Below are 22,065 nucleotides of genomic sequence, written 5' to 3' on the forward strand. Positions count from 1 at the left end.
GAATTTGAAAATAAAGGTCAAAATTATTTTACTAAACTCGCAGCTCATTTTTATTTTTTCCTCGTACATAATATGGCATTTTTCCTTTACAAATGTTTTTCAGTGAGAGTGAAAATGAGTGGCATACATATCGATTGCGAAATGAGAAAATGCTCGGCAACAGCAACAAAATTCACATTTAAATTACCTCTGGAAAATTAGCAAAGTGATTAATCAATTAACAACAGACCCGTACGTGCAACGAAAACCAAAATAAAAAGAAAGTCTGAAAATCCAAAGCCGCAGGAAAATCGACAAGTAGTTCAGAAATAAAGAGAGTTGAGTTAAACATGAGGTATTTAATGGCACGCAGTCGTGTATTTTTTTTCTTTTTGTTATCATCAATATCATCAGTCTTTGTAGCAATTAATTGATTAATAATTAATTAGTCCGTCGTGAGTGTTCTTCAACATTGTAGCGAGAAAATGGGATCTGTTTGCCGGCCTGGGACTTTGCTTGCATACAAATTCAATTTTTAATTTTTTCACTTTGAATTTTTAAAGATGAAGTTGACTAAAAATACAATTGGGTGCCTCTGCCAAAGTCCCAACGCCTTCCTGAGTGGTGTGAGGAAATGTAAAAAACGCCACATTACACTTCTGATGAGCGGCCGATTCCGCCCGAACCTCCTAATTTTTTTTTTAAATTTTTTGAATAATAATCCAAGACTTTGCGCATCCCACTGACAATCAAATTAAGAGGTTCGAGCAGAGCTAACATACTTTTTCCGCTTTTAAGAATTGCAGAATTTGAATTACATTTTAGTATACAGCAGCAGCAGCACATCTGTGAAAAATACATTTTTATTTCAATATTTTATAATAATTATATAGTCATATAAATTTTAAATACACAATTTTTGTTTTGAAAAATTAAAACCACTAAGTAAAAAGACGCCATACGCAAACAAGGCGCACGCAATTTCAAAATTATGTGAAGAACAGTCATAATACATTATGAATAAAACAGGGTGCTGCTATATATAAGACATCGTAGTTGTTTAAAAAAAAATCTTTCGAAAATGTGCCGAATATTAAAAATATTTTGCTATGATAAAATAATCAAAAAATTTCTTTACAATATTCAAAGACATTTTAGATTTTAAACAGGTGCAAATTTGAGATTTACATACGGATAGAGCAGAATTTGCGCACTTTTTTTTTGAAAATAGTAAAATATTTGAACAAATAACAAAGCAGCACGATAGAAAGAATTGTAAGAACAATAACATTATGCATAACCTTGGAGGCTAAGTTTGCCACCCTAACTGAAACCACCAGCCAATCTTCTTACAAGAAGTAGTTCTAAATTGTTTACAAGATTTCCTTATTCAATTATTAATTATATATCTGCTAATGATTTCATACAATATAATTAATTATACGCCTAAGATTAATAAGACTCCGAGTTTTTTTTCCATTATTTACGATAAAATTCAGTCGTTACGTTTCGAATTCAACGCTGCTGGGGCGATTTAATAATCGAGGTTAACCATAATTTCTCTTCAGTCGAAACAATCTCAGTACGATTAGTTAATTAATCATTTACGCTATTTAGATTACAGCATTATGTTTGTGTTCTTGTATAATAGGCTGTATTAATTTGCGCTAGCGGCGGCGCCCGCAAAAGTCATTTGAAAACAAGCTGCCTGCTCAGTAGTTACGAACGTGGACAAAAAGGATGAAATGTATAGACACAGGTCTAAAGTATTCTTGATTACTGAATTTTGATTGAAAAAATATATCTTTAAGCAATGTCTGATTTCAGGGATGAGGACGCCGCTTAGCCTTGATCAGTTCTAAGATCTATGCGATATAAAACGTTTTAAGTTCTTCTGTTTTCTGTCTAAAATGTGAGCAAAATGAAGCAGCGTCGCGTTTGTTTCTTTTTCTTCTCCTTAGGCAGTTGATGTAGTGTGTTTTTTTTTCTTCGTATTATACAAAAATCATGTCGGCCGAAAAAAGCATTTACATAGAATAATAGTAGAGCCTACTCTTAGTACAAGGTGCTGCAATCATACACGATTGTCCATATGGAAACAAAACACAAATAAACACTGTTCATACAACATCTGTTTTCAGATGGTTCAATACTCCCGCCTCATCAAGGGAATCTCTCTGTAACAAAAAAGAATGCAAATAATTATTAACGGTGTGTGATTGATTTTGAAACATAATATTTGCAATTAAACTGCAAATATTTCAGACTGTCAAAAATTCAGTCAATAATATAATCTTTGAGTCCCAGGAAACCCATACTAAGGTAATCCCAATGATTTCTTTCTTTCGACTAGAAAAACATGTTACACACTAGTTATAAAAGCCAATTTAGCCTCATCAGCTAACATTAAATTATTGAAAATTTAATATGAAGCTGTTTTCTATATCTTGAACAATTTAAAACCCTTGCTATCTTTTACAGTTATATAGTTTTTTTATTTTAAATTAAGCACTTTTTATGGAATACCATATCTAACTTATATTTTTTTTTTAGATTTTGAGACAATAAATAATTTTTGTTGTCAAGTTAATCATTGCTAAAATAGAAAACCAAATAGTAAATTAAGTCTTCAATGCCTACCGAAATAACCTTGGAGGCGGGGTGATGATGTCGAATATCTGGTTGTGACGGTGAAATTGGAAGGAGAAGGTCATCCTGCAATTCGCTCAACAACGACAGGTCTGGAAATAATAATAAAATTCAGGTTAGTGCTTTGTTTACGCTTTTACTAAATTTAAAATGAAATTGAAGAAAATAAGAAAATTACACAATAATTTTACTTATTTAATCCCCAACAAGACAATCTTGTGATATAATTTTAGCATGATGGGAAAATTGCAAGTACCTGTACTATCATCGTAGAGCGGGAGAGGGTCCAGGAAGTCTGCAGTGGAGCTGAGCAGTGGACTCGTGTCAACGTCCCAAAGTCCCATCTGTAGTGCTGTTTCGGAGTCAAAGGACTCGAAAGTGCTTTCGAGGGTCATCCGTTTTGTCGAAGTTGACTCCACCTGGGCCGCCCGTCGCTTGATGCCTCCTGAGCCTCTAGGTCTTCCCCGACGTCCTGGAACCTTCGGTCTCTTCGGACATGTGCCCTTGGCTGTTTGAAACACATCAGCCTGCAGAGACAACGTCTGCGGTGGTGGTGGCGGTGGCAGCGCCACTGGTGATGGTGGCAACTCCTTTGCAGGGGACCGAGGGGAGGCCACACTGTGCTGTGGACTTCGTCCAGGAACCGAATCTCGACGCTTACTTGCCAGCGCAGACTTGATCGAAACCTAACAAGAGAATTAATATTTATAAAGAATGGTGCTACTTTAATTATTTAATAAAAAAATAAAAAGATGATTTAAAAAATACATTTTTTTCTCCTTTAGTAAACTAGAGTAGCAATTTTTCTTTAAAAAAAAAAAAAAAAAAAAAAAAAAAAAAAAAAAAACTGCAACTTACGCTTGGTGGCGGGAGTTGCTTTGAGGCAACAACGCATTTGACATATTCAGGATCAGGTACGTCATCTAATGACAACTTAATCAAAGGTGATACATTGCTCAGATGATTTTCAACAAGCATATCAATCTTATCATCATCTAGGGTTGTATCATTCTCCTGTGAAGAAAGTGGATCTTTAATTTATGGCAGTTTGGACTGGACGGCAACAACAATTTTGCTTCAAGAGAAGTTTAATTTCTAAAAACTAAGAATTATTCTAAAAAATGGTTGCAATAAAAAAAAGATACAAATTATCATTGAGTATATAGAATTAAAAAAAAAGGATGCAAGTAAGGAAGTAAGTGGTCTTATTAAAATGTAAGACTGACCAAGATGAACTTACCTTTTTTATATTTTCCTCATCCTCAGAAGCTGGCATGATGGCCCCTTGATTCTTGACTTTGGCAGAGAAGCGTTGCTTCATCTCTTTCAAACCTCGCCAACCCTCTTCCTCGGAGAGTAGCGTGTTGATGCAGATGAAGGACACCGGTTTGTTGGACTCTTTGTCATACTCAAGGTATCCATGCGTTCGCAAGAAGATGAAATTGCCCGTTTTTGCCTGCAGTCGATACGTTGAATAACCAAATCCACCACCCTTGCTGTACACTGGAAGTAGGTTTCACAAAATGGTAAGTAAAAAGTTATTATTTTTTACTCGGGAGATACATTGAAAACAATTATTATTAGGATTTTTAATTGAAACATACTTTGCTTTAGTGAAACAATGCACCAATTAACATCATCATGGTGCATGTAGCGGAAGGCAGACACACCAAAAACTTCCTCAACCATGTAGCCCGCAGTAACAGATATCCTGTAATTAAATAAATGCATTAAATCAAATTGTAATGGAAAATATAAAAAAAAGATCTTAAATAAAGCACAATGTAAATTTATGTTCATCACTATTGTGCATTTGAATCTTTTTAATTTTATAATACAAACCTTTGGTCACAATAGATGATTTCACCCTCAAGAGAATGCCTTGTGAAATACTCCTCCTTATTGGCATCCATGCGCACCAAATCGCTCGAGTGCAGGTTGGCTGATTTTACAATAGCCATTAGTACCAAGTCCGACTGGCCCGACTGCTGCTGACCGCCGTCTGATTGAATCAAATAAAAAATAAATTCAGTCCAGCAAACAATTAATCTTTGAAACACCTGCAACTGAAAGACAGTCTGTGAGATAAATTTGTGTGATTTTGGATCTAATAGGAGTTTAATGCAGCTTCAACAAATTTGGAGTTATTGCAAAATTATTAAAGCGCAGTGCAAGCGAAAAACGGAGAGAACAAATGAGCGCACGTGCCGAATTGAAATGATCGGAATGTAAATCGAGGGGCCACCTGCAGCCGACCTAATGGCCAAAGTGACCTCACCCGTCAAACGGCGTGATTGAGAACTAATAATGCTATGCAAACAGCACCACCTTGTGCATCCTCAAAATATAATTATATGACCCTTCTGTATTTCTCACGGATCAAAATTTTCTTAGAGCCTATTCTTCAGGAGATAAAAAGAATTTTTTTTTCATTTCACTTATCAACCTGAAAAAGAATGTTTTACTACCTTTGCATGCTCGAGACGCACCAACAGTCTTTCGGCAGATCTGGGTTGAGTGGGTATCGGTGTTTGTACTGCCGGATACGGAATTCAACACCACCAAGTTGCCAATGATTTGAAATATCTCGTACTGGGCGCTGTCGCTTCGGCCTGAAGACTTCTGACTCAATTTTACAAAAAAGTTTTTACGCTGGCGCATTGGCTCAGGTCCTGATGGCAAAAGCAAATATGATATATTAATTTTATGTTGTTTCCGGATAACCATTATAATTATTAATTTAAAAAAAAATGAATATCAAAACTTACTTGTGCTTGGTCCTGGCTCATCGTCATCATCCATCTGCAGGTTCTTACGTAGCGTATCCTGATCATTCGGACAGGTGATGTTGAATATCGACTGTCCCATCAAATCGTTCTAAAAAATAAAAATCTCCAATTATTTAGTTAACCCAAGAAAAAATAATTGAATAACATCGTCTGAAAAACCGCCCTTGACCTGATCAAGCACCGCACGTGGCCTGGTGTATTTTGAGGGCGGATTGAAAAAGCGTTGCTGTGGCAACGCCGCCAGTGAACCCCGCTCGTGTGACAAAAACAACGCGCAAAAGATCAGGACAACAAAGAGGGCTAGAGGATATCAGACATGACGGGAAATTTCGTAACATTGAAGCAAATTGAGGAACAAGGCAAATTTTATTTTTGTATAGTTAGTGAAGCAGGCAAAATTTCAAGAATTGACAATTTGACATGGATTTTTTTATATGAAGGATAAAATAAAACCATAAGTACGAGATCAATTTGCAGAGAAGCCAAAAAAGGGGAGACAAAACATTTCGCGGTTTTAAAAATACACTTAATAATGATTTTCATCTCACCTGCGAATGGCCCAGGAGCTTCACAACCGATGAGGAGACAAATACAATTTTTCCAGTCGAGGACACAAGCAGCAGGAAGCAGTTCATGTCCTTGAAATTAGAAGTCAGAGTGAAAACACCAAAATTGAGATGAAATATTTTTACCTCAAGCATGTGTTCAGTCAGGTTTTCAGGGATGGGCAAATCGCCCGTGTAGAAAATACGTGATGAGGACGCAGCGTCCAAACTTCTACTGTTGTTGTTAACATTGCTGATGCTGTTGTTGTTTTCGAAGACGCTTGAAGCCTGTGGCTTGTTTGTGTCCAAGGCATCGCAGTCTAAAACAGTTAGCAGCATAAGAGTCAGTCTCAATTTTGAAAAATTTCTATTTCACTTCAAAATTTCAATAATTCGCCGCACATAAATTATGGCAATCCAAACGCCCAACTGCAGAAGAATTATTAAAAACTTGCAATAGAGCTAATTTAATTATTATCAAAATTTTTTAAAAGAGATAACTATTTTCCTTTCAAATAATTTAGTAATTTTTTGGATCAATCTCACCGAAATCAAAATTTGACCGATTTTTACCTTGGATTACCCACATTATTAATTTAATAATATGGATTAAGAATGCAATTATCAAATAAATAAGAGAAATTAATATCTTATGCATTGAATTTTAACAAATTTTTACTCTACATGTTTAGGATTTGTAATAAAAAAATTAGTGTTTACATTTTTGATATCGCATCCATGCAGCGGAGAGTCTAAGCACAGAAGTCTTATCCATCTTCTTGTCGCTACCGCTGATGAAGGGATTGATCTGCGCCAATTCAGCTATGTATGTGTTCAGCTTATCTCGGCGCTGCTTCTCAGCCCGATTTCGCATCTCACGGCTTGTGCTGCAATCACACATTTGAAGCATTTATTAGTTTCCTTAATATAAAAACAACTTATATTTATTAGAAAAATTACAAAATTGAAATAGTAAGAAGATTAAATTTAGCACTCGTAATTCCATTAACTTGTTTTTTAATGTATCATTTTAAATTTATTTACTATTACATAATCTATTTTTGTGGCGTTCAAAAATACCACAGTCCTCGCGAATATTTCATTTCATTTGGGCGGGGTGGGGTATTAAAGTAGGGGTGGGGTGGCAGCGGGGGTGGCATGACCTGCCCCACTTGGAGGCGTCGAGCGGCAGCACCAGCAGCAATCGATCCACCAGCTGCCTGGAAGTTATGCAACTGGCGCTGCTGGTGCAACACAACCATTTCAATAATTGACCCTCATTCCAGCCAATTTAAAATTTGTTTGTGCATATCCGAAGTTTCCGCTTCTCATGTCAGAACAATCACTAACAAACGTATAATCAAATAACGAACGAATAAAAACCTCAATTACTGATGTTATCAAGTGCAAAGAAATACCTTTTCAATTATTAATTTTAAAGTTAAAATGTCTACATTTATGGCTTTCAGATGAGCTTATTTAAATGATTTGCAAAATATTTTTTTTTTAATCAACAACAGATTTTAAAAACCAAAGTTGTCAGTGTAGAATTTCTTTTGTTAACAAACTCCTTGTGTGGGTGGAAATTGCAAAAACTTGACTTAATTCTGTGTTATTATAAACAACTTCAACATAAGTCCAGACTGTTGCTACGACAGCTTCCTGCCAACTGGTGCAAGACTTGCGAGTTAAACGGCCACGTTTCAGGCGACCGTCGAAGAATACTTCAAAAGCCTCAGCTAAAATTTAGCATTATCAAATCGATTATCGATACACTCGAAAGTGGTTTTAGGTTTTGTTGAGAGGGAATTATAAGGTGAGTTGAGAAAATGAATCGTGGATTCGAGGCCGCCGCGGTAAGCAACGTTTTTTCGCGTTGAGGAAGGGCTGATGGAAGTGGGGAATCGAGCGGAGAGAGGGGAGCGACACAGGCCAACGAACCCATGCGGAGGACCAGAATTAGAGACGCAATTCGCTCGCTCTTGGGGCCCCGCGCGTTTATCCTAATATGCTGCCGCTCACGTGCTGGTGCTGTTCAGTGCTACTCACAAATTCGAAAAAGTCATCACGTCAAAATTTAATTAATAAAAGGACGCGTGTTAATTGTCAAGCTTCATGCGAGATCCCTTTCCATTGAATGAAATTACGTAACGTATGTTAGAATAAAATTGACTCTATTTCTTTAAAAAGTTTAATTTTAATTCTGCTGCAATCGAAAGAAAAGTTACTGAAATTTAATTTTCCTACATTCAACCAGTGAAAACGCAACAGTACAAGTTCTCCACCATACACATGTTATCTTATCTTTGTAAGGTTTCTAATTTTCCTCGGCGGCGTTTTCTTCAAAACAAACCTATCGCGTTGCGGAAGCAGCAACCCCGTTTAATTTCATATTAAATGTCCCTCGCAAGGTGGAAGTTTCTCGATTTATAATTTTATTATGCGGGTAGACGCAACATGCAAAGTGGTCGGAGAAGTTTAATAGAAAAATGGCCACCCATTGTTTCTAGATCCTCTCGAGGGCCTCTCGACGAAACGATCGTGAGAGTGAGTAATTGCGCTCGACAATTGCAAACGTGTGGCGCAGGTCGCGACTCGCAACAGCATCATACTGCCAACCTTATCATAGGTTGTTTCCGTTCCGCTCCACTTCAACTAGGCTCCCAACACCCAAACGTTTTGCCTTGGGAACAAGACTAGAAAAGATAAAACAAGCTCCTTTAATGCAGAACAAAAGAAAACGGCGCAATAAATTAAAGTTAATTGCATATTTCATCCTCATACAACAAATCTTATTTTTCTCCTTCCAATAATTTTTTTTCATTAGACTTTCCTTTGTTTGCTTCTGATTTTATTTTCAAAACAAACCTCTTGACATACGAAATTATTTTAAATATTTACTTGGCTCTGATTTGACATACATGATTAGCAATTCAATTGACCAACGCCATCACTTCCCCAAATTTGAATTGCGAAAATGTAAACGGCACCAGCGGCGAAATTCAATTTGCATGCGGTACGCAGCTGCCTTGATGGAAAATCCCAAACGGCGATTAAGGAACTTTTATCGCAACGCCACAAAAAATGATGAGCTTAAGCAGTATTATAAAAAAATAATACTAAAACCAAATCTTTCAAAACATCACTTCCGTATTAAATATTTTTCAAAATGTTGTAAGAGAAAAATTAACCGGAAGTGGTACAAGTGTTTGTGTGTATCATAATGAACAACTTTGTTAAGGTTTTGACTGGAATTACTGGAAACAATACATTTTCTAATAGTGAGTTTCCATTTTTAACTGTTGAGTAAGAAAAAAAAGCTCCGGAAGTTCATAGAATCATTTGAGACACCACGTTGATAAAAGGAGACAAAAAGTTGATTTGTCTCCTCCGACAATTTCCCCCGTTTACTTTTGGGTTCCATTTGGCTGCTATCGCGTGTATTTGCATTTTGTAAAGGGGGTTTTTAGTGTGTGTTTCGGCGTCGGTGGCGGCGGCATTTGGCGCGCAGCTGCTCATAGACGGCAGTGGGAACGAGGAGGAGATAAGAAGAGGCTGCGGAGGAAGTGGTGGACGCAAGCAAACAAAAAATGCGCCAAGGCCGACGACTGCGCAACCAAATCTGATTATCTGTTGGGCCAACGCGACGCAAACCTCAGAAGCACTCAAAATCTGCGAACTGCTTTAACATCTTCAACATCAACCCTTACCATTAGATCTCAAATTAAGATTGGCGGAGAAGAGATTCTGCTTGTTGGAAGTTTTCATTTGTTATTTCTATTTAATTTTGTACATATTATAATCACTAATACTATTATTATTTGAACTCCGAACTTGGAAATGATTTTAAAAATTGGATAGGAGAGAATTGAAAAATACTATTTATCTTCATTTGCAATTAATAAGTTTTTTGCTGCTTAAATTTCTTGAGAATTTTTCAGTCTCTAACAATTTGAATTTATGATTTCTTTTATAAATTTTCTTATATCTATTAAAAGAAAACATTAATTTGAATTTAAAATTCAACTGATTTTAATGAAGTTTTGTAAGCAATAAATGAGCAAATTTCCATAAAAATGGTGAAAATCAAGTTATGAAAGTATTTGCGGACCGTTTCGGCGCGGACCTCTCTTGAGCTTCGCGTTAAAGCGACTTTTTCGAAATATTTGCTGCCGTTTCTTTGCACTTTTTTTCTTCTTTATTTCATGTATGACTGATTTGTGAAGAATAAACAATGATAACAAAAAAGTATGACGTTTGTAAACGGCTTCAATGCGAAGCCAAAATGACGTTCAGTTACAAATAGGAATTAAATTAATGATGAAGAGGTTGTGCTAGACTTCCTTTTCATTCTCACTCATAAGGCTTCTGCAATAATGAATTTTTCCAAATCAATCGAGAGCTGAATTCAGCTTCAATATGCTAATCAAAGTCGCAAAAATGGCCCGAGCTGCAGAAAAATATGGGTCGCGAGGAAGCCTTTGACACGGGGAGGGGGCTGAAGTGCAGTGCAGACTGCAACGCGACGATCGATCCGCAGACCGTTGCAGGTCAGACAAAAGGCCTCACTGATGCACTCGGACAAGACGGCAAACAAAGCTAGACGATTTTTTAACGGCTTTCAGGATTTAAAAAAAAAAAAATAAGAAAAAAACTGATTGCTGCTTTGAGTTAAAAGATCTCTTACAATGGCGCAGATTATTAAATATTGTAGTTTTACTCTGGTCATACGTCATACAAGAAAAAACCTCTTATAAAGATTCAATCAAATCCCGGTTCAAGTTTTCTCACTGTTAATAATAATTTAGTTTGTAAAAATAATTTATTCTTTTTAAGGTACTCAATTATAAAAAAGGTTTTTAAATCATATTACAGCAGTTTGCAAATTTAAGTATTTTTGATATAATTGGGCAGAGAATTCCCGCAGATGTATCAATAAAATATCACTAGAAGCAATTATAATTATTTTAAACGGACGAGAGCCACAAATCATTATCAAGATATGGATATATGAAAATATTAACATTATCAGGGGCCAAATTTTGAATAAATACAAAATTTTAATGGTGTTATTACAAGAAAAGTCGTTAAAGCGACCTTGAGCCAGCTTCACAGTAATCGACACTGGTTGGTTGGTTTCCCTCTTATTGTTTTCAATGTTGAGAAATGCACACGTGTGTCTTTACCGGAACGTCTTTATAGTTATTATTAAATTCAAAACACACAAACGGACAAGCGACAGAAAATTGAATAAATGCAACGGGCGCAGTGACAAGAATAAACTGTCTACTTAATATTGTGTCAGGTTTACATGATCTGAAAGAATATTCTGGCAAAAAGAATTGCTTAACTACTTCCTATTATTCTGCTATGCAAATATTTGAGTTCCCTTTGAAACAAAATGAAAACTGAGCCTGGGAGAGTTAGATTTTAATATGAATTTATTAACTTACTTGACAAAAATCAAATGAATCTACGTCAGGTTAAAATTATAATACGCTATTTTAGTTTACAAGTTTTCGCTTCACATAACAAATCAACATATTATTTTCCCCCTATTAATTTGTACTTGTTTGCCAAAAAATATGGATACATGGAAGTGCCACGGTGCGGTCAGCTCAATTTGTGGGCTAAACGGAACGACATTCTAGCTATTCAAGCTTCAAAAGTGCAAACCGGTTCTCCAATCTTTCTTGACGTGACAACAAAACTGCTCATATGAAATTTTGGCCGATTACATTTACGCGATGCAGATTTTTGAATGAAATTAATTTGCAACGCAATCATTTTCATTGATTGAAAAAGTAGTTTCAAAATATTTTAAAAATTTTATAATATTAAATCACAAATAATATGGACAATATTAAATTAATTTTTACAAATAAACTTATGAAAATGCAATGTGATTCTATTTAAAATAAATTTGACACAGTAGAATCTATTATACTTTTCAGTCTGATGGGTTTTATTGGAAATTTGGAAATTGCAAAAGTAGCTGGTTCTCTCCAGTTACGCAGCGCAACAAGTCGTCTGTTGTGCCCCAATCGCCCTCCCACCGGTATCCCCTCCCGTTTCTTCGGCCCCCTTGCCTGCCGCTTTCTATTTTCTGACCGACCCGACGACCGCCATCAGCAGCCGAGCCGCAAACTGCGCACTTTTCTCTGCCTTCCTTGCTCGCTCAGCATCTTGGTTAATCGATCAATTGATTATTTATCAGGATTAATTAACCAAATTGTTACTCGCACATCTCGACCGACTTAGCAAATATTCTGAATATCTTTAGAGAATTCATTAAATGTAATATAGTTAACAAAAGGTCCAATTTTAAATGACTTTGCATTTTATATTGTTATAATTTTTACTCTAGTACTTTCACAGATTCTACATCCAGAATTAAAAAGGAAAAAAAAACAGCTAGAATAATCTCAAATATAGTTTTATTTTTGCCCAAATAAATCAACACAGATACTTGAAATTCTGTAGTTAGAAAATTTGCAAATTAATATTTAGTAATTTTGAGCCAAAATTAAATTTTAGGTCAAATTGAAAATCAAACCCAATTAATCTGTTGGACCCAACACTTGAAACTGCACAAAATTCAATCTCGGGCGGTCGTTCAACCGAACTTCAAATATGGAAAACAAACTTGTTAAATAGGCGGTATAAATTCTGCATCGCACGTTTCGTAATTATATCTCTTAGCGCACTATTGATGGAATTCGGAAAGAATTTTCAAACACAGCGAGTCTGACAGTAAGCTTTGCTTCTTCAAGTATTTTTTTTCTGATGTCAAATGCATGTTATTAAGGTTTTAATATGAACAAATAACAAAGAAAATTTATTGCTGAGTTTATTAAATTTTGACTTCTTTGGGAGAAAATGCTAGTATAAAGTGTCAATCTTTGAATTCATAAATATATCAGGACATATATGAATTTTGGATTAATTTTAGATAAAAATGTTTATGTGGACAATAAATAGGCCTAATAATTTACAAAAACATATAATTCTGTTTCATTTTTTTTAATTAAATAAAATCCGCTTCCTCGATGAAGATGAGCGACTTTATTGTTTCTGCATGATACAGAAAATCCCTGCGCAAAAGCCTCCCCGGCAGAGAATTGAATCCCGGTCTCACGATTGACAGGCGAGGACATTCTTTATCATGCGGAAACAATAAAGTTGTTCATCTTCACCAAGTAAGCCGGATTTTATTTCATCAAAAAATTAAAGTGCCAAAAGGTTCCAAAACAACGACTACAAAAAACTATAGAAACTTCATTTTCACTTTTAAAGATTTTAAATGAATTCAGAGATGTTATATTTCAAATTGGCAGCTTATTTCATGTTCTTGGGTAAAAAAAAAAAAGAAAAATCCAAAATTGACTGTTGCGAAGATAAAACCACTCGAGAAAAGATTTTGCCCGGTTTTATTTTTCTAGTGTATGTGTATATTTTTTTCTACCTCAAATTTTGTTTTGTTCATTTATAATTTTGAATATTTTGATCACGTATCTCGTGATTGCCTTGTGGTACACCAATAAACTGAATTTTTGCTACTAATGTAATATAATTCAGTAAAATATAAAATCATTGTTAAATAAATAAAAACTCTTATTTGAGAATGAAGCTTATCATTGATATGTTAGCAAGAATTGTTTTTATCAGAATAAGAATAGAAAGAATATCGTTGTCTTCAAACTATGGCCCTGTTTCACGAGCAAACGCAATGCTAACTGACTAATACTAGAGATTTATCGAGAATTTTTTTTTCATCATCTGCTGTTTTATTTTTGAAAATTATTGTGAGACATGTTATAAAGCATTACAATTTAATAAAATTTGAAAGTAAAGACGAAATATAAACCAAAAAAAGTAAATATTATGATTGAATTTTGAAAAACTTTGTTCTGTGAAAATTTAGATTTGAAACCAGCACTAACAAAATTCTTATGAAAATGTAAAAATCCTCACAACTTCAATCAATGAGACAAAATTTTCACAACTTCAGCCTAATCAAAGCATTAAATTGAAATACGTTTCGAGCAGTACTGCCAGCAGCACAGAAATTCTTATCAGCAAAATTTAAAATGCGCGATGGTAGGTCAGTTCTTGCATCCATATATACACGCAGTATGAAGCAAAATGGCTTCCAGTTCAGGTGGGCGTTGCAGTAATTGTTAATTGTAATTACGCCGTTGTTCCGCAGCAGTCGTCGCGACCTACATTACGGCGCAACGCGTTGCTCTCGGTCCGTCTGCACGCCAACCGACACCCACTTTCCTCTTCGTCCCGCAACCGTGCCCACCGCGGCATGCAATTCAGCTTCGTGCATGTAATAATAATCTCCAGTACATCGTTTGAATTTTTAAACGGCCAATTTGAATATTTTCAAAGGTCCTCTGGCCGTGAATTTATTGATTATTCAAACTTTAAAACCACAGTAAATCCGCATCAAATTGTAATGAGAGTGCTTTGGCCAGATTTTTAATATTTCATAAAAATTCTTCAATTAAATGCAACCAAAATATATTTATCGCAAAAATAAAAAAAAAATAAAATACTGGAGAAGATATCAAATTGAGCCAGGAAATATAATTTTAATTTTAATCAAACTGCATCAAAGTAAAGATTTTCATATTGAATTAATTTAATTAATTGGAAGTTGCGGAAGGGCCAGGGACGGGTATTCAATTTTCAAATTCAGAGAACGATCAGTTTTCAGAATTCGCGCCACCGTCATCGGCGTTTGTTTATTGTTTGCTGGTTCAAAGTCAAGCTAGGCAGAGGACGGTCGCGGCGGTGGCCGAGGGTCCACCGAGAGCGATCACACATCAAAACAGCAGCTCTGATTTGATGATAATTAAGCCGCGGGCAGGCGACCTCGATTCTGCTGACGAACAAGGGGCCAACATGCGGGTTCCCAGCGCAAAACTCGCGTCACGTTGGCGAACCTGCCCAATGCCAGGTTGAGAGATAAACCACTTTAAATAGTACTCTTTGATTCTGCCGCCCGCAATGTTTATGCGCCAAAACAAACTTGACTTTCGACTCGATAATTTTGATAAACAAATTTTCCAATGTTTATAACTCTTGGAATTTATATTTCTAAGTACAAAAAAAAGACATTTTTTTGTGCATAATAAAAATACTGATCTACGCAATTTGAAATCTATTTTGAACTAAAAGTTAATTTCAAGAAGACGATCAAACAAAAAATCTGTAAGCTTTGTATCTGTTTAAAATTATCTTTCATTTGTCCTCTAAAGAGACTAAATTAGATATAATGGAAGATGACCGACTAGCGTAATTTGTTGTCAGCGGTGCTTCAACCTTTGCATAACTTGTTATTCAACGATTTGAATTTTATCAGTAGCTTTTTGAAGATCTTGACAGCCCTGTTTATTATGCCCATATGTGGCCGCAAGTCGCGTTGCGAAACACAAGAGCCGCCCGGTTCAATCACAAAGCGGCCCCTTAAGACACCCGAAGAACATTCCCGGCTATTGTTTTTGCGTGAGTGGCCCAAGGGGGCGGCCTGTGCGAAATGTCTCACATTTTGTGCCAAATCGTGTACGTCTTAAAAACAGAAAAGTGCTAAGACGACCTCGAAGGTTAAGCTAAGAATAAGTAAATAAATAAATATTGAGATAAACTCAGCCTCTGTCTCTATGACATTTAAGGTTAACTCCGAGTTAATTTTGTACCCATCGTAGGCCTGAGGGAAATCACTTCACAAAACCAAAGAGCATTATTTTAATTCCTCAGCTTCTAAGGCACCGGCTCTGAGCACCGGACGCATGGGCGTCGTCAGCTCACCTGGTCGGAGGTGGAGCGAACTCCATTTTTGGCAGGAATTTTTCAATGTTTGGGTTGGTCATTTTTGCACTTGGACTAACTCGCACGACACGCACAAAATAGGGCACTTTGCGTCGCACTTGCACTGAACGCCATTTCCAATCGCACACTGACGAAGGCCGCGGACCGACTGATCCTTTGCCGGCTGCTCGCTCGCACCGGCGCCCTACCCGCTGTCGCGTCACGCAAACATCGATGCGCCCGATATTATAAATCGGAGACAGCGAAAAATTTGAGACGCACTTTTGCACGTCTCGCCTGATATTTTCTCAGATCATATAAACTACGCGAATTCCATCTTGATTGTTAGGTAATCAATCAGCGATAAGCAATAACAACAATTACAGATTAGCGATTCGTTCTTGAAATTTGAAACTTGGTTAGAATAATTTTTGATGCAATGAAAAAGTAAAGAACAATAAAACCTAAAATTGAAGTTTTAATTTCAGTGTTTTTTATTTAATAAGAATTTTAATTTAAAACTTAATAAATTCTGCCAATGACTCTGTTAATACAAAAATTACTGATTTTGCACTGCTTGAAATTTTATGATTTACTTAAATTTGATTGAAAGTTAAGAATATAAGTTTTGGCTTAAAAATATTAAAAAATTATTACTAAATTCAAAGAAATTCTAGAAAAGTGTTAAACGATTTAGAGCAAAAATTATTTAATAAAAAGATAATGCTTAAAATGTGGAGAGAAATCTATGGAACTCCTGCAATTTTACGATAATAAATATTATGGAACCGCCAAAACCCATGAGCTTCTTCTAGATGGATTTTTAACATTGAAATTGTGAAATCTTAGCACCTGCAATCTCTAAAAATAGCGCAAGGCATCTACAAACTTCAAATAATCCAAATACTCAAAACAAAACTTCTTGGTTTAACTCATGATATCAGTAACAATATAAATCTGAAAATTAATTCATTCCGATACTATTTTCTTTTCAAGGATTTTTCAAAATATCATAAGCTTTTTTTAAATTTAAAATTGGCTGCAGTAGAACCGGTTGGGCTCAGAGAGGGCAGCAACAATGTTGCCAAGGTCTTTCGCAATGGCAGTAACAATAAAAATAATTCAGCTTTGCTGTACACTCGGTCTCTCTCACAATCAGTTTTTTTTTCTTTCCACTACTTGGACTGGCGCCCGAATTGACTTCAATTAGAAGAGTGTCCCAATCAAATTCAAATTTCGCAAATTAGAACAAACTTGCACAGCAATTGAAAAATTCAAGGAAAAATAATAGACTCACGGAGCGGAAGTGGAAGATCCGGCGCTGCTCCTGCTTGGAGAACTTCCACCGTCGTCATCAAGCAGAGGTTCCGCGGGCGGCGGCGACGACGACGCCGTCGTAGACGGCGTGCCCGGTTCCTCCATGGTCATAACGACGTCACCTTTCGGAGACGAAGTTCCTCCACCTGCCAGCAAAAAATTTTATATTAATTATAATGGTTTGAAGGTTTATGCAGCGTTATTAGGGCACCGCCCTAATTTGTATCCGCCTCAATATTCAGATTAATTTATTAAATTTTTTTCAAGTTTAATTGAAATTTCACAGAAAAAGGTTCATGTCATTTTTTTTTTTTTTTTAATTTGAATAAACTTTGAAACACAAAAAACGTTTTGATATTTGAAAAATAATCAAATTTTTCTGCAACTTTGTATGACAATTTTAGTAAAATCTGAGGCCAGTTTTTGATAACCTTTGACAAGATTGGAATTTAATATAAATTTTATAATTCAGCAATGTTACAGCATCTGTTATATAACAAAAATAAAATAGGAAAAAATAATTGGCATCATGCATCGATCTTTATTTTCTGAAGAGCCTTCTCAAGGGCGGCACCATTATAACTGATTACATAAATAATGAGGCGAAATTTTTTCCAAGAGGTTGTGCAGCTGCAAAACAACATGACATATTTGGAGCATAAAAATTCTTGGGCACGAGCGCGGCTTCTTCAAATGTAGTGACAACATAGAAAGGTGGCCGATCTAGCATAATTTTATTTTTTCAAGTTCTCCAGATCGATAACTCGGAGGAGCATGACGCAATCTGCAGATCGGGTGTATTTTTGAGACGTGAATCATTTCAAAACAAGCAGAAGGCGAGGTAACTTTTCAAAGTAAACATTCACAGAGCTGCAAATAAGAAGACCTTTGTTTCAGGAAACATATGGAAGCAAAAATAAGTCTGAAATCCGTTTAAAACGGAAAAATAATTATTCGAAATTTTAAACTCTGAAAGTTTCCTGAAACTTTGGAGGAAATTATAAAAGGAGCAAAGAAAACCTGCTCTTTAACAAAGATAAAAGTAAATTTACTTTGAACAGTAAATTAATAATAATTTAAACATGTTTGAAAGTTTTAAGATTCATTTTAAAATTAGATTCAAGCAAAAAAGAAATATGTAAAATTCCTCTCGGTGGACATGAATTATTATGTTGGATGTTGGTCTAACCTGAAAAATAACCATATCGGGTGTTGTGCCACATTCCTCATTTGTCTAGCGCTGTCTCTAATCGCAGCATAGTTTGTGTATTTGCGACCAACAACTGGCAGAAAAAGTGAGAACGTAAGCTGCAAAATCTACTCGTCTAGCATAACCCTAAGTCGCGCAAAAAAAATGATGACACTCATAATTTATGGCAGACAACAAACGTTTGCAAAATATTAATAGATCACACTTTGCAACCTTCTTTGTTTGAAAAACTATTTGAAAATAGAAATAATTTAAACAATTTTTTCCTGCATTCATTTAGAGATTACGTAATTAGTTCCTTTTTTAACTTTGCCTAAAATATTGCTATGATATAAGATTTTAGGTTTCCGAATGAAATATTTCCCTGGAAAAATAAAACATTACTTAAAAAAATTATTTCTGATAGTAAAGGAAATTTTATTTTATATACAATTTTACTGGGCTCATTTTTATATTTGAAAATAAATTGATTTTTTTTATTATTCCCTCAAATCAAAATAAAAAGAAATAATAATATTTTTTAATAAATAAAATGAACAAAATTGAAACAAATAAATTATAATTAACAAATCATTAAAATTTTGATGGTCCGATAACAAAGAAAAAAAAAATCAATTAGTATTTTTAAAGTAGTAAAAGTTTGTATGAACGTATTATGAATACCATTACAGGACAAGGCTTATAATAAAATCACGCTTGCGGATCTGTCGACGCAGTTGGCCTTCCTCAATATAGTTGGCCGTGTCGTTACCATATTGGTTAGATTTGCCAACTTTTGAGTGTCTTTCTTGACGTCTTAGCTGTTACATCCGCCTTAATTGTCATAAAATATCCGTTCAAAACAAGCCTCAAGTGCGGTCGGCTCGCTTTGTTGTCCAAAGGGGCGTTTACGTTTAAATGGCAAAATAAATGTTTCCATTTGACGTGGAAACGTGGTTTGCATTGTGGTAGTTGCGCAAATAAATACATATTGTGAATTTAAAGGATACTCAATAACGATAATATTTATAAATTTAATGCTGGCGAAGATTAGATAAATAATACACCTAAGATAGATCGGTTGCCAAGTAGCGATTTAAAAGTAGAAAAATAAAAAACATATTCTCTTGGAAATTTGAATTTCACGATTGTTTGAAAAAATTTCCACTCCAAGGCAGAATTATAGGTAGATTTGAACGGAGGAGAATTACGTTTTGATTTTATGCCATCAAACCAGACAAATAAGCCAAAATTTACAGTAAAATCTGCTGAAAAATACGGATTTTGAAAATATTCCCGAGCCAAGAAGGGGCGGTGACCTTGAGCAAAACATCTCGTTTTTAGCGTAAATGAGCCAAACGAAGGAAAATATTTATCTGAAAAGTTTGAAATTATCATCGAGACGAATTACCTTGACAGCGCGAGGTCGTCGTCGGGCCGAATGATGACTTTCCGCTGTCGAAATCCGCGGTCGGCGCCGCGAATGTCTCTACCTTCGAGTCTTCTCTCGTCAACGGTGTTGCTGCTGCGGAGCCAAACGCACGTTCTTGACCTTAGAAAAAATCTTTCCAAATCAACTGTAGCGTTGTCGACTGCCGAACAGTCCAATTTTGGCAAATTTCGGCGCGAATTCCTAGACCGCAGGTGCACTAGGGTTGGCACTTTGTTTTGATCGCAGCCATCTTACTTTCGGGAACTCTCTGGGCGGCGCAGTTTCCCACCGAGGAGAATGCGTTCGGCGGCCATGTTTTCTACAGCACGAACCTATCTCAACAAATGCGTGATTTGAATTTTCCCGCCAATAATAGGCTCTTCCAGAAAAGATTTGTACCAGCTACCATATTCCTCTGCTGCACTCGGCTTTCGCGGTATGTGACGTAAAAAAGATCTCATAAAAATAAACCCTTCTGCAATGAACCATAACTGGTGCTGCCATCTAGCGGAGTAGTGGGCGTGCCCATGCCGTTTTAATGTAAACAATTTGAAAGCAACTCGTTTATCGCGACTTTTGAGTAAAAATTCTTAATTTTTGTTAAAAGTCATGCCGCAAGAAACTAGTAATTCTAACATTTAAAACTATAAGAACAAAATCCAACCAAAATGAGATTTGTTGGGCTGTTTCCTGCAATAGGCTGTAAGAATTAAATTCATTAAATATTTCTTTATAACTCAATTATTTTTAATTTCGCCTTTTTTTAGGTGCATTATTGGCAATTATTTATAGCCTCTGTCCTTGTCAAGCTGAATCATCCGCCAGTCTTGAGCAGATTGACCACAGCACAAATCTTCTGCCCACTGGCGAGGTCTGAATTCTTGAATTCTTTAGAAATTTTTAAAAAAAACTGAACGTATTAAACATTATGTATTGCATTTTTAGAACGAGGAAGTGCTGGTGGAAGAGGGTGAAATTGCTACAGAGGAGAACCCCGTCGGTGAGCCCATAGTGGATCCAACAATCGAGGAAAAGAACGTCACAGCAGCCAATGCAACAAGCACCTTCTCTGTTGCTTGCAAACCATACGCTGATGGACCCACTCCCGTCGAGGTGAATTAGCAATTTTAAATTCTTGAATAATTTATTGTTATATTTTGCAATGAAAAACTACGTATTTATAAATATAAAGCTTTTTTATTAAATTTATAATTATTAATTTCGTTTTAAACAGCTTGTAAATGGAACTGGTCTTCTGGCTTTACTTGAAACCGAGGCCAATGTAACCAGCCGAAAGACACCTGGTAGATGCGTTGGGCTTCTGTTTTACGCCAGCTGGTGTCCTTTCTCTTGTCTCGCCGCACCTTTCTTCAATGCCCTTCCAAGGACATTCCCAGCTGTGAAGTTTGCTGCAATTGATTCAATGAAGCACTACAGGTTTAGTAACTTTCTCCTCCTAAACTTAATATCGTCCGAGTAAACTCTAGCTTATTTGTTAGTGTTTGAACAAGTCCTTCGAAAATACAAATCGAATGATTGCAATCGAATTTTTTGTCAAATTTTCAGCTGGAACACACAGTTTGGTATTGTCGGTGTGCCAACGTTCCTTCTCTTTCACAATGGGCGACCCGTCGCTCGCTTCAATGAGACTGATTACAATCTTAAGATGTTTGCAAAGTTTGTCAAAAAGTGGACTGGTTAGTGAAAAGAACCAATTTGGTTTTATTTTTTAAATAATTTCTTTCATTTTCAGGAATCGAGCCTGAAGGCATGTTGAATGTGTATTCAGCAGACTTTGCTGGGCCCCTTCCAAATGTAGTGGAGCAGTCCACAGATCAGTGGTTGATACTGTCCTGGGCTTTTGTAGCCTTTTGCGGTATTTTCGCTGCATTACGTTCTACTCTTTGGCGCCATATGATCGACGGAGTGAAGCGAGTTTGGAGAGAGGCTGATGAAGTCCACCATGAGCATGCTGACTAATGATCAGATGCATTAAAAGATTTCATTGAAGCATCAACGGCATGGAGAAGTTAAACATAATTTAATTGTGAATCCAAATAATTGACACGCAGTAATTGAGAAAATTCAAGAAGTGAGTGATGTAAATAATGTTCAGTCTTATCGGGGTTTAAAAGTGGGTTGCGACTGACATTTGTTGAAGCTGGCAAATTGCTTAGTCAGTAGGTCTTAAATGTTTATTAATAAATGATGTGATTTGAGTTAAACAATAGATTTTCAATTTTACAATTGTTCTACTTGTGGCTCAGCTAAATAATGTTCTAATTCCATCTCATCTTGTGCAATAGTAACGGACTAGTTCCAATTGTGTCACATCAAATTTCATAA

The 22,065-nt window shown here is 35.9% G+C and overlaps 2 protein-coding genes across 3 annotated transcripts; one reads left to right on the forward strand and one right to left on the reverse strand.

The window, feature by feature from the left end:
* Positions 1 to 23: 23 nt before the first annotated feature.
* LOC132205948 (circadian locomoter output cycles protein kaput-like) lies at positions 24 to 19,991 on the reverse strand. 2 transcript variants are annotated; one of them, XM_059635350.1, is made up of 14 exons: positions 19,699 to 19,991; positions 17,079 to 17,244; positions 6,683 to 6,849; positions 6,110 to 6,282; positions 5,966 to 6,055; positions 5,397 to 5,505; positions 5,097 to 5,300; positions 4,471 to 4,630; positions 4,233 to 4,339; positions 3,869 to 4,131; positions 3,487 to 3,642; positions 2,885 to 3,314; positions 2,620 to 2,720; positions 24 to 2,156 (listed from the first exon to the last, which is right to left on the reverse strand). In XM_059635350.1, the coding sequence occupies exons 2-14, from the start codon at positions 17,207 to 17,209 to the stop codon at positions 2,100 to 2,102; spliced, it is 2,148 nt and encodes a 715-aa protein (XP_059491333.1). In that variant the 5' UTR covers positions 17,210 to 17,244; positions 19,699 to 19,991; the 3' UTR covers positions 24 to 2,099. The 2 variants fall into 2 exon arrangements, with proteins under 2 accessions (XP_059491333.1, XP_059491334.1); XM_059635351.1 differs by lacking the exons at positions 17,079 to 17,244; positions 19,699 to 19,991 and adding an exon at positions 15,782 to 15,946.
* Positions 19,992 to 20,228: 237 nt separating this feature from the next.
* On the forward strand, positions 20,229 to 21,947 carry LOC132205949 (thioredoxin domain-containing protein 15). Its single transcript, XM_059635352.1, has 6 exons — positions 20,229 to 20,421; positions 20,487 to 20,590; positions 20,665 to 20,832; positions 20,954 to 21,156; positions 21,286 to 21,416; positions 21,473 to 21,947. The coding sequence occupies exons 1-6, from the start codon at positions 20,388 to 20,390 to the stop codon at positions 21,697 to 21,699; spliced, it is 867 nt and encodes a 288-aa protein (XP_059491335.1). The 5' UTR covers positions 20,229 to 20,387; the 3' UTR covers positions 21,700 to 21,947.
* The last annotated feature ends 118 nt before the right edge of the window (positions 21,948 to 22,065 follow it).

The sequence above is a fragment of the Neocloeon triangulifer genome, unplaced genomic scaffold (assembly GCF_031216515.1).
Source record: "Neocloeon triangulifer isolate White Clay Creek 2 clone unplaced genomic scaffold, ASM3121651v1 ptg000003l, whole genome shotgun sequence".
NCBI lineage: Eukaryota > Metazoa > Arthropoda > Insecta > Ephemeroptera > Baetidae > Neocloeon > Neocloeon triangulifer.

What these genes read in the sequence shown, in the direction of transcription:
- LOC132205948 (XM_059635350.1), bottom strand. Translation starts at nt 17,209, where the DNA reads ATGACCATGGAGGAACCGGGCACGCCGTCTACGACGGCGTCGTCGTCG. An exon ending in GGATCTTCCACTTCCGCTCC is followed by an intron (nt 6,850 to 17,078) that starts GTGAGTCTATTA and finishes GTGTGATTGCAG; the next exon opens with CACAAGCCGTGAGATGCGAA. An exon ending in ATCATCTATTGTGACCAAAG is followed by an intron (nt 4,340 to 4,470) that starts GTTTGTATTATA and finishes ATTTAATTACAG; the next exon opens with GATATCTGTTACTGCGGGCT.
- LOC132205949 (XM_059635352.1), top strand. Translation starts at nt 20,388, where the DNA reads ATGAGATTTGTTGGGCTGTTTCCTGCAATAGGCT. An exon ending in GCTGTTTCCTGCAATAGGCT is followed by an intron (nt 20,422 to 20,486) that starts GTAAGAATTAAA and finishes GCCTTTTTTTAG; the next exon opens with GTGCATTATTGGCAATTATT. An exon ending in GATTCAATGAAGCACTACAG is followed by an intron (nt 21,157 to 21,285) that starts GTTTAGTAACTT and finishes TCAAATTTTCAG; the next exon opens with CTGGAACACACAGTTTGGTA.